We start from the raw sequence: 12,174 nt of genomic DNA on the forward strand, positions 1-12,174 counted from the left end.
TGGTTCAGTCAACTGTGCTTCCTCCAGAGCTGAAAACTGCTTTCATCATAGACGTTTAATAACAACATGTTAGTTTTATAATGACTTTTGGCAGCTTTTAGTTGCATTTCCCATGTCATAGAGGGAACATTAGATGTGGGCTTCCCCTTGAGAGCTGCCACAAATCATCGTCTATCAGCAGCACTGTAGCAAAAGCCCACTACCACCATCCAACATTAACACGGCACCACAGTCAACCTCACAACTCGTTTATTTTTGACTTGGGCTTCTTGTCCCTCCATTGTTTCTCAGGGCCTATGTGGGAGTCCCATCAAACATTCCTATATTTTCCACAACTCCTCTGTCTATTGGGACAGGAACCTATTAAGACGACAGGAACTGAAAATGGAAGAAAATGTGAGTTGGTCCTCTGATTGCAGCTGTAACGCTTTCCATTCAACTGTGAATGATTTCTACATTGTTAGTATTGCTGTGAGATTTCTGTCACTACCTCTGTGATAAACCATAATTTCTGTAATGCACAACAATCTAGCCTGTGCCTCTTGTGTACAGTAGGTGGTGACTGAGACAGTTCATGCCTGCATATATATGGGCCATTATTAGCAGCTCCACTAAATTCAAAGGCAAAATTCCAATGACACAAGTTTCTTCATCAGGTCTCACTGTTGCTTGAAACATTGCCGTCAGTATCTTATTGCTGAGCCTGGATCGTGTGCTTACAAACGTTTTTGTTTGTCTGTTGCTACACAAAGTCTGCCATTGGCTTTGCATTTAATTTGATTCAAATAGTGGATTTCATGGACCAAGCAGTAGACTACTTGTGTATTATTAACGATCACATTAAAGACCTGACATTATAGCCTAACATCCTTTTTGTGTTATAATTTTTGAATGTTTTTGTTGTTGTTGTTGTTGGTGGTGGTGGTGTTTATTTTATTTTTTTTATTTTTTTATTTTTTTATTTGGTCCATTATGATGAGCATACAGTCGTAAGAAGAACCTTTTTTTTTTTTTTTTTTTGTATCATCGTATTGTTGTGTTTTTACTGAAGTTTTCAGACATGTACAGTATCAGCACAGTGTGCTCCTGAACAGAACACATGTACCACCTGACATTAAGTCTTTTATGAATCACTTTTAAATTTGACCATTGCATAAGCTAATTAAGTCCAGTTAGGGAAAAGGTAATTGATTCATGTCTCAAATGAGACTGGCGTAGTGGGAGCCAACTAATTATAATGTTAGAAATTGTCAAAAGTCTTTTGTTCATTCCAATTGAAATGACTGCTGTCAATATACTTGAAGAATTATGCTTTTGTATGGATAACGTGATGTTCAGCAAGGTTTTTTGTTTACCGTACTTTTTGTTTTGTTTTTGATTGCACTCATTATTATCATCCAACATGAAGATACTAAATAAAGCAAGCAAGCGTTTGGTACTGAATTGTAAACGCATCACTGCATCTATAGAATCTCTTATCAAAACTCATCAATAATTTTTTGGTTTTGTTTGTTAGTTTGTGAGGTGTGAGCTGGTATCAAAGCAATGATGGGCAAAAGGAAAAATGTTGTTTAATTGGTTATGAAGGAGGTGATGTCATCGCAAAAAACTATTTGGTCCCTGAGCTGCTCCACGCTATGTTCAGTCATGCTTTTCATGTTCCCTTTCAGCCATTTTCAGACTGTGTTTAACACCCTAAGTGCCTAGGCATGCGCTGAAAGTTCTGAAATTTAGAATTGAGAATTTAGAAATTACGGCTTGTGTCTTTGGTGGTACCTTTAAAGATACTTCTTCTGTATGAACCTTGTCATTTTCATATTGAAAACATAACTTTAGGCCCTGGAAACGGTACACACCATTATGGAAATGTCCGAAAAGTGTTGTTTCGGGTACAGGACATTGGTATAGATTGGCACTTACTGTGGCCCTGTTTTGTGGCGTGACCTCTACAAAGGAAACAGGACTTTTCAGTTTAGTAAAGTAAAATGCAGTTGGTCTTCAGCAGGGGTGCTGCAAGTGGTGGAAAAGTCCATTCTAAGGGCCCAAGACTGACAGAGGCCATGGAGAATAGTATTTTTAATTTCCTGTCAGTTTTGACTTCATCCCTGTTTGATTACATCCAAAATGGAAGGTCTCCAAACTTATTATTGAGACAATATTTTGACAATTGTGGCCTACATTTCAATATAAATTAATGCACCCTTAATTCTTTATGTTGTAGACAATTACATTGTCATATAAAAAGTGTGTAGGTAATTCATCCACTTAATTAGAGAGCTCATTAGCATCCCTGTAATGTATAATTTACACTTGATGAATTAAAAAAAAATTGTTTCCATCGTATTGCCACTTGCTGGTTTAATATGTGCTAATGATATAATGTGATACAGCGACTGGACTGTGCAGTCCATGCGCCCCCCCCGCCCCAATGATGCCGCTCGCTCATCAATGTGTGTGATCGGTATCCTGGGGGTGCTGAGAGGGTCGATGGCGATGTAGGACGCAGCATGCGGCGGTGGCCGTGTATAAATACTGGGGCTGCGTTGCCTCCGTTTCCTGTTTCCTGCTGGAGGCCTCGAGGAGACGTTTGTGGAGAGAAGCGGAACAGAGGTTGGGAATCTCCCTCATAGGCTTTCAGTATCTGCGCACAGAGGGTGAGCATGATAGCTTAATCTTAATCTTGTTTGTTGGAGGGTGACTTTGATCATTCCGTTTTTCGGCTTTACTGAATTAGCAGAAGCCTCCTTTTAAAGGCTGCGATCTGTGAAACCTTAAATGGCGTGGAGTGTTTGTGCACCAAAATGGAATCTGCATACAGTAAATAATAATTCTGTTGACTTTGGGGCTCCAAAGGTTTTCCAAGCTAACATGTTGATGTCTGTATGTATGTAGGTCACACGACTGAGCGTGCTGGACATTGATCTCTCAGATTTGGTTGTTGCACAGTAAAGCAGGTCACTCATTTCCTAAAGAGTGCAACTATCAATTGCACCATGCCCCAAAGCTACGGATGCCTCCACAATGACGAGATCATGGAGAGATTTTATACACGAGAATGCTAGTTTGTCTTTGTTTCATGTTTTTTTTGTTTTTTTTTCCTGCCTTCCTATTTTGTTCTTATCCATTTGGCCTTTTCACGTTACTCCTTTCCCTCAACTCCCGGTTCTCCAACCATGTGGTCTTGCCCGTCCTCTGCTCTTCCGTATTGAACCGTTCCACATACATACTCCCTTCTGCTTGGAGATTGCAGAGTTCACTGTCGCCCCACTTGCAATGGAGGACAGTGACCATGAAATTCCGTCTTCATCAGACGAGCGGGACTCCTGTCCTGTCTCCCCATATCCAAACGAGGACCATGATGCTGACCAGGTACCGACTTCCTGTCTCGTTACTGACGGGGCCGCAACACCAAGCACACCTACCTGATTGCATGACAACCACCCGTTACCAACAAGATATGGTCATTCCATGCCAATTCACCCACAAAATCTGAACATCAAGCAGATTGTGATTTTAATGAAACTTGATGATGGCACAACACAAAATGTGAAATTTTAGGTCAGTCGGAGAACAGATTTGGGAGCTACAGCCTGTCGAATTTTGACATTTTTTGGCAAAAAGGGCGTGGCCACCTCCCTTTGAATGCTTACATAATCAATATCTGACGGTATGGATACTTTGACTCGTTATTGCTGCTAAACAAAAAAAGTACACCTCTGAAACTTATATGATTGAACGTGAGAGATTACATTTCATGGGATCCACCAGGTCAACTAAAACAAAGGTCAAAAGATTAACTAAAAGATGCAACAATCTTCTAAATGATTTGGAATCCTTTCCAACAATACCTTTTTTTTGGTGTGTGAAGATTGATCCAGTAGTTACCTAGATATATTTGTTCTAAGGGAGGTGGCCACGCCCCTTTTTACTGAAAATTCAATGGACTGTAGCTGTTGTGCCATCACCATCAACCAGTATGTCACCACCTTTCATTAAAATTAAATGATTGGTTAAACTCACTGGGTGATTTTTACATGGAATGACCCAACAGTAAAAGTTTTTATTCTCAGCACCATTTACTGGTGACCAGTAACCTGCAGGCAGCCGTTTTATAAAGAACATCAGTGCCAATACGCCACTTGTGTGATAATGGCTGCCATGTCATGATTGTGCAGTCACATGGACGTGTTAAGGATTGTTTGGCCTTGGCAGAGGTCAACACTCTATTAAGAAGCATAACAACAAGACACAAGTGTAATGGATTGTGCAGGTGCACATAATCAAGTCTCCTGAGTGTAGATCACACATCAGGACTCACTTTGTTAATGACACAGCAAGCCCACATGATCGTAATAGCAAGTCATGAGTTGAGAGTGGAGACATGGGCCTGTAGCCGAGAGAGATGAAATGCACTGATGGCTCTCTCATGACACACACTACATTATTCATCTTGGTTGTGTGCTATCAGTCGTTGGTAATTGGAGCCCGGCATGAGCAGAGCACCCAACGAGTACGTAAACTGCTCCAGAAATGAATATTGAGCTGTAATTATCACAAAAGTAAATCATAAATTCAGAAATCTTTGATATTTTAATGACCATTGAAAACCCCCAAATGAAAACTTCATCTTTCAGTTTGATCATGAAAATTCCACATTGTACCAATGTAACACTTGGCATCTACCACCTCCTTCACCCTCTTCGTGTCTCCTGCCCCCCCTCCTCATCCAACCCTGACACGTCTTTAGCATTCCAGCCACTCCGATGACTCCGAGGTGGAGAACATAATGCAAGACCCCCACCATCATGTAGAACTTGAGCACCCCGAACATGACGCTGACCTGAGCCCACAGCATCATCCTGGCCAAGAGGCCGATGATGCAGAGAGGGAAGCCGAAGGTCAAGACCACCCTCACACCCCGTCCTGTTTGCGCCCCCCGGTGGCGGGTAGGGCCCAGTCGGATTCTGGTTCTGAGTCCGGGTTACCTCCCAATGTGGACTTTGACTTGCCCTTCCCTGTCAGCCCCTCCAGGCCCAAAAGTCCGTGGGCTCGTTTTGACCCTTACAGCAATAATGAGGTAACATAACGTATAGTACAGGGCTGCAGTGACAAGACGATATCTGTGTCAGTGTGTGTGCGTATGTCATTTGGTTGCTGATAGTTGTACTGGTGGAGCAGGAAGTTACTGTTGCTTTGTGTTGCTACTGCTTTTGTACTTGTTGTGTTGACTAATTGACATACCAAACAAACATTATGTCATTCAACCACATTATCTTCTTATGTTAAACCTGTCTTATGTTCTTATGTTAAACCCACTTAAATGTACAATTCTATGTAAGCAATATGTCCCTTTTCCCCCCAATGATTCTCAGGATCAAGACAAGGAATATGTAGGTTTTGCAACACTCCCAAACCAGGTGCACCGCAAGTCAGTCAAGAAAGGATTTGACTTCACTCTAATGGTGGCAGGTAAAATCTAGTCTCAACCAATCAGCAGCGACATTTGAGCCGAAACCCACCTCATGTTTCACCTCGCTTGTGGATGTGTGCTTGCAGGCGAGTCTGGCCTTGGAAAGTCCACCCTGGTCAACAGTCTCTTCCTCACAGATCTTTATAAAGACAGGAGGCTGCTCAATGCTGAAGGTGAACACAACACAACCTCAGTGGTCAAAAGATCAAAAGATTACTTTTTTTTTTTTTTTTGCGCTGATTCTGAATCGAATTTCTTTCTCTAGTACATCAGGTTTTCATAATAACAATAATTAAAAATAATATACTTGTTATATTTATTAATACTTATTAATAATAATTATAATTTAATAATAATTAAGAAATAATAATATAATACTTATTATTATTATTATTATTATTATTATTATTATTATTTAACACAAATTCCATAATCTTGAGGGGTTGATAAACTGTCATACATAGATTTGTCCTCACTACTTTCTGATGGAATTTTACCACTGCACACTATGCAGCTTGTTTCTGATCTACTCACCTCAGTTTGTGATGTTTGGTTTTCCACGTGAAATTTGTACTATGTGAAACCAGATTGCATTGAACACAATGTGTCAGAATGAGCACTCAAACAACAATGGAGGAGAACTGGCTCTTGCTCCGCCGAATGGGAGACATTTTTAATTTTTTACAAATTCTCACCATTGTGTCCTCAAATGAATGCAATATTTTAACAATAAATCTGCTCGACTAATGAGTGACCCTCAGGTCAACATGGAATGAGGTTATAACAAATGCTACCTTGTTGATCTTGTTTGCCGGGAGCTAAAAAGTGCCATCTCGAGCCAAGTCAGTACTGTCAGGTAGCAAATCCATTTGCGAATTAGAGTGTGTGGAAAGTCCATCGCGATTCATTGAGCTTATTTACGCTTTGTGTGGTACCTTCAGAACGAATCATGCAAACGGTCGAAATCACCAAGCACACGGTGGATATCGAAGAAAAAGGAGTCAAGCTGAAGCTGACTATTGTGGACACTCCTGGCTTTGGTGATGCCGTTAACAACACAGAATGGTATACACACGATCCGTTTGTGCTGTTCATTCGGCGCATCCTTCACAAGCTGCGTGTCCCCCTCGTTTAGCTGGAAGCCAGTGGCCGACTACATCGACCAGCAGTTTGAGCAGTACTTCAGGGACGAGAGCGGCCTCAACCGCAAAAACATCCAAGACAACCGCGTGCACTGCTGCATCTACTTCATCTCCCCCTTCGGACACGGGTACGACAACGCTGCTGCGTCCTTCAACCGGCCCCCCTCGGATGGCTCATAGTTGACCCACTTACAACTGGTGGTCAACAATGAATCCTCCTCCTCCTCCATCCTCATGCATTCGCAAACTATGAATACTTCATTCACACTCGTGTTGCATTTTGCAGCCTTCGGCCGCTCGACGTGGAATTTATGAGGGCGCTGCACGAGAAGGTTAACATTGTTCCAGTGTTGGCCAAAGCAGACACGCTCACACCGAGTGAGGTCAAGAAGAAAAAAATTAAGGTATAAGTGTTATTTTTTAGGTTTCGAACTTGCTGCTAAAATGTTTTTGTTGGCTTTGTGCAGATTAGAGAAGAGATCGAGCTGTATGGGATTAAGGTCTACCAGTTCCCCGACTGCGACTCTGATGAAGATGACGACTTCAAGCAGCAGGATTATGAGCTAAAGGTGAGTGTGTGCGGCCTTTTGAGCTTTTGGACTTTTTTTTTTTTTTTTTTTGTCACCTAGAACATTGCGATGATGATGCTCCACACCAGTGCTTTGTTGCTGATGAATGAAATAAAACAAGAGCGTGACCTTGTTGAGCTACTCTTGATTTAGCAGTCGTGAGTCAGCCTTCCTCCTCCTTTCGTCCTCCTCCTCTGGCTGTGAGGCGTGCCGAGCCTTTGCAGCAGCCTCGAAAAATGTGCACAGACATAAATGATAAAGAACAAAGAGAGAGAGAGGGGAGACCGACCTTCAATTGCATGGACAAAAGTACTGGGATACCTGAAATACTAAGAGATTGGTTTTAGCTAGGCTAGGTGTCCCAAAACATTTGTCCAAATAGTGCTAACACACATCAACATTTCAATCATTGTATTTGTTCCCACAATAAGGAGAGCATTCCATTTGCCGTAATCGGCAGCAACACGGTGGTGGAAGCCAAAGGGAAGAGGGTGCGAGGTCGTTTGTACCCTTGGGGGATCGTAGAAGGTAAGGAGGACCCCGCTCATTAAAAGTTCAGATATCCAAGGTGGCACACGAAGCTTGTTTTTACACCGGTTCGTTCCACAGTTGAAAACTCGGCTCATTGCGACTTTGTGAAGTTGAGGAACATGCTGGTTCGAACTCACATGCAGGACCTGAAGGATGTGACCCGGGAGACCCACTACGAGAACTACAGAGCCCACTGCATCCAGAACATGACCCGCATGGTCGTGAAGGAGCGCAACCGCAAGTATAACAAGCAGACATCTTGAAACCTTTTTTTTTTTTTTTTTTTTTATTTATTTAACATCACCTTTTGAATGATTACTTGTTTCATTGGAGTGTTGTCATGATGAAGAGCAGGGGCGGATTTTCCATTGAGTAAGTGACTGCGAACTCGAGATTTCCAGGGACCCCCAAATGTCTACAATTTAAAACGCATTCATTGCCAGCCATTTTAGAAGATATATGTCTATTAAAGTGCTCCAACTATATTATATATTAATGTTTTTACCAATTACACTAAACCCCTTGACATTATTTACATGTTGGATAATAATTAGGAAATATTTGAATTTGCGCTTTTTAGTTGCTAAACACTAATGCTGCATTCGAGGATAGTCGGAAAGTCGGATATATCCGAATTGGTTTTTCCCAGTTCCGACCTGATGCATTCGAGGCGAACGTAAACAACCAAAATGGCGGATAGTGATAAATTGTTTTTTATTTTGGTCCTCAAAACTAATTTTTACCTGTAGAAAACTTACATTTTTGCAATTTTGCTTCATTTATAGTTTGAATCTTATTTCATAAGCATTCCATACAGTTAAGTAGTTGACCGTATAATTTCATGCAGGAAGATAGCGGCAATACTGTCACGTACATTGCGTTACATGGAGTTATGTCGAATATTTAGGAATGAAGAAAGCTATCTAGTTTTATACTCGAGTAAATTGTGTTTTGCCATTCAGAGTGACGTCACATTGTAGTCCGCCAGTGAAATCGGGGTACTTTTTTTCTTCGTCTTTGCATGTGGAATTTCCGAGTTCAAGGGGGCGTTCCCATACACACCTCCTGGGTTGAACTCGGAAAATGTCCGACTTCCGACCATCCTTGAATGCAGCATTTATTCCAAGGCCCAATATTGTGTTGACGGTACACAAATAAGGCCAGAGGCGAGACAAAACAAATAAATACAAATAAAAAAATAAAAATATTTACTTAACATGCTATCAGGAGGAGTAGAACAGTAGTTCGCCAGTAAATCATATCGTAACTGCTTCAGTAGTCGCCATCTTGAACGCTTTTCATTCTCTCATACGTCTCAATGTTGTTATGTAATGTTGAGTAACACTGCCACCTAGCGTTGTAATCAGGGAATACAACAAATAGCACAAACTTTTTGGGATTAGTCTACACACTGGTTCTCAAATGGGGGTATGTGAAATTTTAAAATATATTTAAAAAGTACAGTATATGTAAATATTTCAGAAAAATATAAGTTCATAAAATGAATTTTATGTTCAGTAGGCTATTCTATTTCAGTGTCCTAAAAACCACCATCTCTCCCATACCAGAATGGTTTGACCCAACTTGCCACCTAGAATCACCTGTCAATTCCTTGAAAACGTTGTGCACAAATATTTATTTATAATTAAATTCATTATTGTGTTTGTGTGTGTCTAGTAAGCTCACCAGGGAAAGCGGCACCGACTTCCCCATCCCGGCAATGGGCGACGCGGCCGACAGCCAGACGGAAAAGCTGATCCGGGAAAAAGACGAGGAGGTACGACCCGGCGACCCCCAAACGGAGTCGCCCCGGCAACCGCACGCCGCCGATCAGCACGCTTTTGAGATGGAGTGCGAAGGCCACGCCCACACCCGCTCGCATCTGGAGGACGAGGCCCTTTAAATGTCCTCGTCACTCATGTTTACCCACAAGCCATTGCGGCTCACACTTTAGCATCATTCTTGACGATTGTGTTGTCGATGGTTGGACATTTCATTCACTTCTTATCACAACTTTTCCTTTTTTCTCACGTGTTCTTACTGTCCGCATTGTCAGGAGTCATCATCTCACTGTTTATCTTCTGAATATTATTTGCTAGTGTGTGCTGGACTGTCATTGCTCAGTTTACCATTCTCATTTTTTTTCACCTCCATGTTTCTTTTGGTCACATTCTGTCAGTTTGTTCTCACTGGTTGTGTTGTCATTCTTCAACTATTAGTTGTTTCTCACCACTTTTGATTCTCACTGACCACATTGCTCATTTTCCCACCTCTTATTTGTCACTACTGATGTTTTGCTAGCTGCACATAAGATAATCTTTTGCCATTCAAACTAGCGTTGTGCTTGTTTCCACTCATTACGTCATTCACAGGCTAATTCAGTCTTAGCATTAGCATAATCACATCAGTCACATTCTAGTTCAATCTTGTTAGCATTAGCATTAAACGTGATAAAAGTATTTTGTCAACAAAGTAAGATTCCTATCACCTTCTTAGTATTTTTTTTAATCATAATAATGAAATTTCAAATGTTTTACCATTCAATGTGATTGATCAACAGCACTTAATTAGCGCTAAAAGGCAAGATTACATCTTAAGTACATGAAATGGCAATTAGCTGTTTCTACCATGAAGGTTCTTAATGTTAAATTCAGACTTTACTGTGAACTACCATTAAAAAAATGTTTTAGAAATTTGCCATAATGCGGGTGTGAAGGATAATCCACCATAACTGTATAGCTAACGCTGGAGTTGATTAGAGGGGGGAAAAAAGTATAAGTTAACCTCACTTTTATCCCACGTTCATCAAATAATAAAGAGACTATCATTTCGATTTTGTTGTTCTTTTGTATTGATTAATACAATCGAGATTTAAGGTGCTGGCCCCACCCGGTAGCTACATTAGCATAAATTGTGGCGGCCATTGAGGTCACGTGATCTAAAATTCCGTTTTGCTATCGATTTTGAATGTGTCCTTTCGTGCGTGACCAGCCGAGTGTATGATTACGTGTTGTGATGTGTCCCATCAGCTGCGGCGCATGCAGGAGATGCTGCAGAGGATGCAGGACCAAATACACACCAAGAAGGACGCCTACTGACACGCCAGGTCGCCCGCTTGAACTTTCACCTCCCATCCCATCCCCAACGACCTCATCAACCTCATCAGTGCCCATCATGCGCTCGGCAGGATGAGGTGAAAAACAAAAACAAAACAAAAACGCTCCGCTCTGTAAATAGGAATGAAAAAATTAACAAACAAGAGATGCTTCTTCCAACATTGAAATGAACCTTTTTTTTTTTTTTAAGGTTCTTTTTTTTTCTTGGTGCAGGTTTTTTTTGTTATTTTTATTATAGGTCAAAAATGTTTTGTTTGTTTTTTCTACAGATTATCTCCTGAAAATTATTTAGCAACAGTGGTGTTGTTTAACCTGCTTTGTATGAGTTGAATGAGTGAAGAATTGTTATTATTATTGTTATTATTTTTAGATACATTTGATTTGAAATTGAAAGTGCCACCGTGTTGTGTTAGTGGCAACACTTACAGGTGCATCTCAATAAATTACAGTGGCAAATACAACAGCAAATAAAATAGCATTTCTTAAATTAAGCTCAGCAAAGTTTTTTATTTTATTTTATTTTTTAACTTGATCCTGCTTGTTTTAAGAGTATGTTGGGCAGTGTATGGCAACCACTCAGTGAGGTGTTGTCACCCTGCAGAAAAATTTCTGGCTCCGCCCCTGCGACGACTTTAATTTAGTTTTCCGCTGTACTGTATTTAATTGAGATGCATTTGTTGCATATCATATGTTGATATGAGATGTTACATATCAGACAAACAATGCTTTCTTACTGCCTAGTAAGCTTTTTTTTTTTCTTTTTTTTTTAAATTCCATTAGATTAATTTAAAAAAACATGCTTTTGAATGGCCTCTTGTTGCTAATCAAGAGTTGATAGGCTAATGAAAAGCATTATAACAAATGTTACCGTAACAACTAAGTTGACAGACTTGACATTCTTTTATTTGCATGTGTGGTGAAAAATCAATGTTATTTATGGGCATTGAAGCAATATATAATACAGTATGCAAAATTATGGACTTTGGAATTTTTTGTTACCACTTTGTGAGCTCATGTTACAACAAATAAATACTAACAATGTCATTTGAAGGACATTATCTTTATGGACTATTTAACAAAGCTTATTTTTGAGTTAACATTTTTAATGCTAATATTCTGAACATTATAATTTACAAACCTGTAATTAATCACAACTTCCTGTTAGCCCCCCCCCTTAATCTCTGGCAGCCTTTACTTTTATGTCTTTATATTGTTGGTCACTTTTTTTTTTTATGCTTCAAGTCTATTTATGTTAGAATGTATAAATGCAAATTGGATGGCTGGGGAAAATATGCAAGAAAGCAGTTCAATGATAATAATTTAAAAAAAAAAATACAGTACATATA

The 12,174-nt window shown here is 40.2% G+C and overlaps 1 protein-coding gene across 3 annotated transcripts; it reads left to right on the top strand.

The window, feature by feature from the left end:
* Positions 1-366: 366 nt before the first annotated feature.
* Positions 367-11,872, top strand: septin4b (septin 4b). 3 transcript variants are annotated; one of them, XM_077540269.1, is made up of 13 exons: positions 2,519-2,654; positions 3,251-3,369; positions 4,748-5,077; positions 5,373-5,469; positions 5,557-5,643; positions 6,412-6,535; positions 6,606-6,740; positions 6,899-7,016; positions 7,080-7,181; positions 7,613-7,709; positions 7,791-7,953; positions 9,390-9,489; positions 10,742-11,872. In XM_077540269.1, exons 2-13 carry the CDS (start codon positions 3,274-3,276, stop codon positions 10,808-10,810), a joined length of 1,518 nt encoding a protein of 505 aa, XP_077396395.1. In that variant the 5' UTR covers positions 2,519-2,654; positions 3,251-3,273; the 3' UTR covers positions 10,811-11,872. The 3 variants fall into 3 exon arrangements, with proteins under 3 accessions (XP_077396397.1, XP_077396395.1, XP_077396396.1); XM_077540270.1 differs by having other exon boundaries at positions 2,530-2,654; positions 3,244-3,369; XM_077540271.1 differs by lacking the exons at positions 2,519-2,654; positions 3,251-3,369; positions 4,748-5,077 and adding an exon at positions 367-396.
* The last annotated feature ends 302 nt before the right edge of the window (positions 11,873-12,174 follow it).

Source organism: Festucalex cinctus, chromosome 13 (genome assembly GCF_051991245.1).
Source record: "Festucalex cinctus isolate MCC-2025b chromosome 13, RoL_Fcin_1.0, whole genome shotgun sequence".
NCBI classification, from domain to species: Eukaryota; Metazoa; Chordata; class Actinopteri; order Syngnathiformes; family Syngnathidae; genus Festucalex; species Festucalex cinctus.

What these genes read in the sequence shown, in the direction of transcription:
- septin4b (XM_077540269.1), top strand. Translation starts at nt 3,274, where the DNA reads ATGGAGGACAGTGACCATGAAATTCCGTCTTCATCAGACGAGCGGGAC. An exon ending in AGGACCATGATGCTGACCAG is followed by an intron (nt 3,370 to 4,747) that starts GTACCGACTTCC and finishes ACACGTCTTTAG; the next exon opens with CATTCCAGCCACTCCGATGA. An exon ending in GCCGTTAACAACACAGAATG is followed by an intron (nt 6,536 to 6,605) that starts GTATACACACGA and finishes CCCCTCGTTTAG; the next exon opens with CTGGAAGCCAGTGGCCGACT.